Source organism: Acipenser ruthenus, chromosome 2 (genome assembly GCF_902713425.1).
Source record: "Acipenser ruthenus chromosome 2, fAciRut3.2 maternal haplotype, whole genome shotgun sequence".
Classification (NCBI taxonomy): domain Eukaryota; kingdom Metazoa; phylum Chordata; class Actinopteri; order Acipenseriformes; family Acipenseridae; genus Acipenser; species Acipenser ruthenus.
This window is the reverse complement of record NC_081190.1, coordinates 22,056,502-22,060,863: the sequence shown is the minus strand read 5'-3', so window position 1 is coordinate 22,060,863 and position 4,362 is coordinate 22,056,502. Positions and strand designations below refer to the sequence as shown.

General features: G+C 34.9%; 1 protein-coding gene across 2 annotated transcripts; it reads right to left on the bottom strand.

The window, feature by feature from the left end:
* Positions 1-1,010: 1,010 nt before the first annotated feature.
* Positions 1,011-4,015, bottom strand: LOC117962602 (nucleoredoxin-like protein 2). Of its 2 annotated transcripts, none has more exons than XM_034920088.2 (3): positions 3,888-4,015; positions 2,924-3,482; positions 1,011-1,958 (listed from the first exon to the last, which is right to left on the bottom strand). In XM_034920088.2, the coding sequence occupies exons 2-3, from the start codon at positions 3,223-3,225 to the stop codon at positions 1,790-1,792; spliced, it is 471 nt and encodes a 156-aa protein (XP_034775979.1). In that variant the 5' UTR covers positions 3,226-3,482; positions 3,888-4,015; the 3' UTR covers positions 1,011-1,789. The 2 variants fall into 2 exon arrangements, with proteins under 2 accessions (XP_034775979.1, XP_034775978.1); XM_034920087.2 differs by having other exon boundaries at positions 3,863-3,967.
* Positions 4,016-4,362: the final 347 nt, after the last annotated feature.

Below are 4,362 nucleotides of genomic sequence, written 5' to 3'. Positions count from 1 at the left end.
ACACAATGCAGTAGTAAACAGAATACTACATGGATGTGCCTGGTGTAATATTCTACATGGGGTTAGTTTAAGCACTTTTAGATGTTGTTTTCCAGGGAACCAAAGTCATTTTATACAACAGGATAAGAACAAAGACAGTCTCACAAATGTAGATAAAAGATAAAATGCAAATGGCAAGTAACGGTCAAGTGGCTGTTGTAAGTTGCAAGAATCAGTCAGAAGACGAGACTAAAGTGCCAATAGAGCGTTTTTATTTGAGGCAGACTCTATACTACCTAAATCTGATTGATATATCTAGCCATACCTGTCATGTGGGAGCAGAATAGTAGTGGTTTTAGCTACAGTACATAGATTCAGTTGCAAACACTGGAATACATTGAGGTGATTGAAAGGAGAAATACTGTTTAACTATATATTGAAACTGTTCATATCTGCAACAAGTGGTTTCTTGCTAGTGTTATACCATTACCATATATGTATGTATTGGTCTACTGGAGACAAACTGGGGGTTTTTATGGTAGTGCTCTTAGAAAGTATCTTGAAATCAGAGCAAGTATAATTCAAGGTTCTGCTTACAGAAAACAGGCTATTAGCTGTTCAAGCATTTTTCAAAACAATTAACTGTTGTCAGCAATCTCTCTTTGTTTACATCAAGACAAACAAACTCTACGTGATCCCTTGAGGCAAATTAACTGAACACAAGCTAATTAATCGGACTGAATTGTTCCAAAACAAAAGCAAACCCAGACTGCGGTTCACTGTATGCCCTTCAGTGCACCATCAACACAAACCTGTAAGTGGGGTTAGGTTAGGTTTTCCGTCAATTGAGTTTAATCTCTAAATCAAACCAACACCATGTTCTACCACCCAGACTGGTTCAAATATATTTTTTACACCAACTTTAGTATATTATAGCCTATTCATATTTAAAAATAAGTGTGACTCTGTCGTACCATTGTGCAGTGTGACTGCTTTAAGACTATAAACAACAACTGCATGTTTAAATAAATAGTTATATTTATTGAAAGCAGCAAAAAAAAAAACATTTCCAAAGATTTGTTTTTCACATTTGGTGGCTACAAATATTATTAGGAAAGCAGTACCAAGAAATGTACCGGTGATCATACATTTGTTTCATCTTACATATAACTAAATACAAAAAAGGGAAGTATTTTTATTACTATGTACCTGTAAAGAAATATATGCCATGCTACTGCATTATGTCAATACATTTAATTCCAGCAGATAGACGGATGCCAATAGCTTTCTTACAACTAGCCTATACATTAATTACTCATTCCTTGCAATGGGCGACCTTAAAAACATGTCAGTAACATCTGGCATTGGACTGGCAAGAGCATTTTAGCTTAGATGACTGACATTAAATGTTACATTTTTTGATGAGAAGATAATATCTATCTTCCATCCACTGAATTCCATTAAGACTGCTGGATGTTTGATTAGCTAAGGAAATCAATATAAATGAGACATTTGAAATAGGCTCATTTAATAGAAACTAACTTTTTTCACAGTCCTTGCCAAAGTCCAAATATAGGTTTTGTCTATGTTTGTCATATATAATTTAATACATAAATACATTCCTCTGCAAAACTCTTTGGACTATCTTTTTGCACATGTATCTAAAAATACATTACATAATAATCTAAACATGTCTAAATGTTTTGTCATATATTTGCATAGGTGTCTATTAAAAAAAAGATGTGTTAAAACAATGCGCAAATGTACATTCTCAGTATGCTGCAGAGCTAACTCATACCATAACTTATGTTCAACCTGAAAAATTCTGGAAAATATCTGCCACGTCCAGCCAGTTTTTGAAGCAGGCTAATCCTTGATCCCGGATTTGTTTTCGGCCTTTATCAGTAATGACTTCTCCATTTTCTTTCACAATTACCAGCTTTGGTATGGCTGTGATGTTGTACTTCTTTTTTAATTCACTGTAAGAGAAGAAAACGTTTAATCCAAACAGTTAAGTTAAATTCCTTTTTTTAAATACAAGAATGTGGTATCTCTTCACACCTGTTTTATTTTTTTTAAAATTTATTTATTTATTTATTTATGTTTAAATATACACTTTATTGCTCAAAAGGGTTCAATGTTTAGTGATTCCATAAATGTTAAAACTAAACTCGGACGTGTCACCCACTGCTTTCTATGCAGGCATCTGGGTTGAACCTATTTTTAGACTTAATTCCATTAGTGTTTGAATCTTAAAGAGCACATACAGACCTTTTTATGTTATTGTGTTACGTGTTCCCATGTGTTGCTACAACTGTTTACGTAAGGTGTGTGTATTGTTTTAATTTTATTTATTTTTTTACATTTTGCCCATTTTTTTAAAAACTTTTAAATTGCATTCCCTGCCTCAAGATTGCTTCACATGGACCTCTCAGAACTACATTTCCTATCATCCTCCTGCTCACTGGTAAATCCATCTCAGGGATTACATGCTTGAGATTTAGCATTGACAGTGAGATTGACAACATTTAATACATTATAGGCATGCATCTAATTGCATGGGTTCTGTTTTTTTTAAATGACTGACTCATATACTAATTTAAGTCAACTATTATGAATATAATACTGCTACTATACACAATATCATCCTTACATTTTCAATGACACCTAGGTAGGCACACATGGCATTTATTTTAAAAGCTAGACTGTAATGGACAGCCGTGACCTTACAAAAACTGTAAATACAGTTAATGTGAAGTGCCAGTGTGCTAATGAACATAGATCCAACACGCCCTGTGTTTCAGATGTGTGTCTTTAAAAAACTTATGGAAAAAAAAATCTAATTTACGCTAAAGCTGGCCGTTGAAACTGATTTCTACTGCACTGTACTTCCAAACTTGTATTAAGCGTTTTCTAAATGTCAGGTATGAAAGTGTACACTTACTGCCTATACGGATCACTCCATGGCAGCGCCAACCAGTCTCCGTGCAGATCATGCATGTACTCCACCATGTCCTCTGCCGTCTTGTCTGAAGAGATAAAAACTATTTCGAACTGGGCAGGTGGGTCGTTTTCCTCAACGAGCTCCGTGTGGAAGTCACAGAGAATCGGCGTGAAATCTCTGCAAGGAGGGCACCAACCAGCAGAGAAATACAGGCCGACCACTTTATTTCTTAGAGCCTCTTCAGGGTCCACTGAATCCCCATCCTTATTCAGAAGCGTCCGACCAGAAAACACATCAACCATATTCTTCTTTTGGTCTTATTAAAGCGTTACCCACAGATTTTGTAGTCAGATTTTAAGCATAACCTACACCTACAGAGTAAGTGTTAACTGTTTATCTTTCAACTTCTTTTCGTCAGACTTCTCTACACATCGCTTTCAAAATTAAAAACATGTAATGAACTTCAGCGCACCAGTTACCTGGTACAGATGATCAGCGATCTTGTCCTTAACTAATTTAATTGAACTGTAAATTAATCCAGGATGACGAAGGTTGTTGTCTGTGAAAAGGATAGAGTACTGACTAGTAATGTAACACGCTTCTAACATCAACATTGGAAGAAAACAGCCTAATACTAGCTAGCTAAATAGAATACATCTACAGATCTAAAAGTACACAGTATACAAAATGTAATCTAAAAGGTTCATAGACTGCATTTTATGTTATCAGATGTACATCCGTGTTGCGTTCAAAATGTGCTTTTAATAGTAAGTTACTTGAGGAATAGAAATTTGCCTGGTTCAAGAAAGTAACGCTTGCCCAAAACATTGGCTTTATACTTCAGCTACAATTTATTTAGAGTTACAAAATTTAAGCACACAATACATTCTTGCGGTTGGTGTTTAACGTATTAAGTGCTGTAAAAATATAAACGGTTACCTCATTTGGTTTAAAATGCACTTACTGTGGTGATAAAGTAAGCTTTCGTACGGTGCTGTTTTCCTCTCTCTGTGTCATGTCAAAGTAAATTCACCACAAACCAATAAATACAAACCCGCCTGCTTTCTTTATGCTGAGCGGCATCCAAACACACCAATCAATGAACGCTGTTTCAACTAGAGGAGGTATACCTTTCAACAAACTTTGCCAGTGAACACATTGAAAATACAAGGAGGAGACTATAATCCAAAACCGACTGAATGTTACAACTCAGCGGGTTAGAGGGTCGTTGAGAATGGATACAATAACTGTTTTTCATAATATTCCACCCATTTAAACAAAATTAATAACTTGAAAAGAAATACTACATATGTTTAAACATTATAAATTAATTTGTTTTCAAATAATCTTCAAGGGTCTAAACCAAATCCAATAATTATGTAAATCAACAATGTATACAATGTTTTGATGTCAGTCACTCAGAATGTTATTCCCGTTAA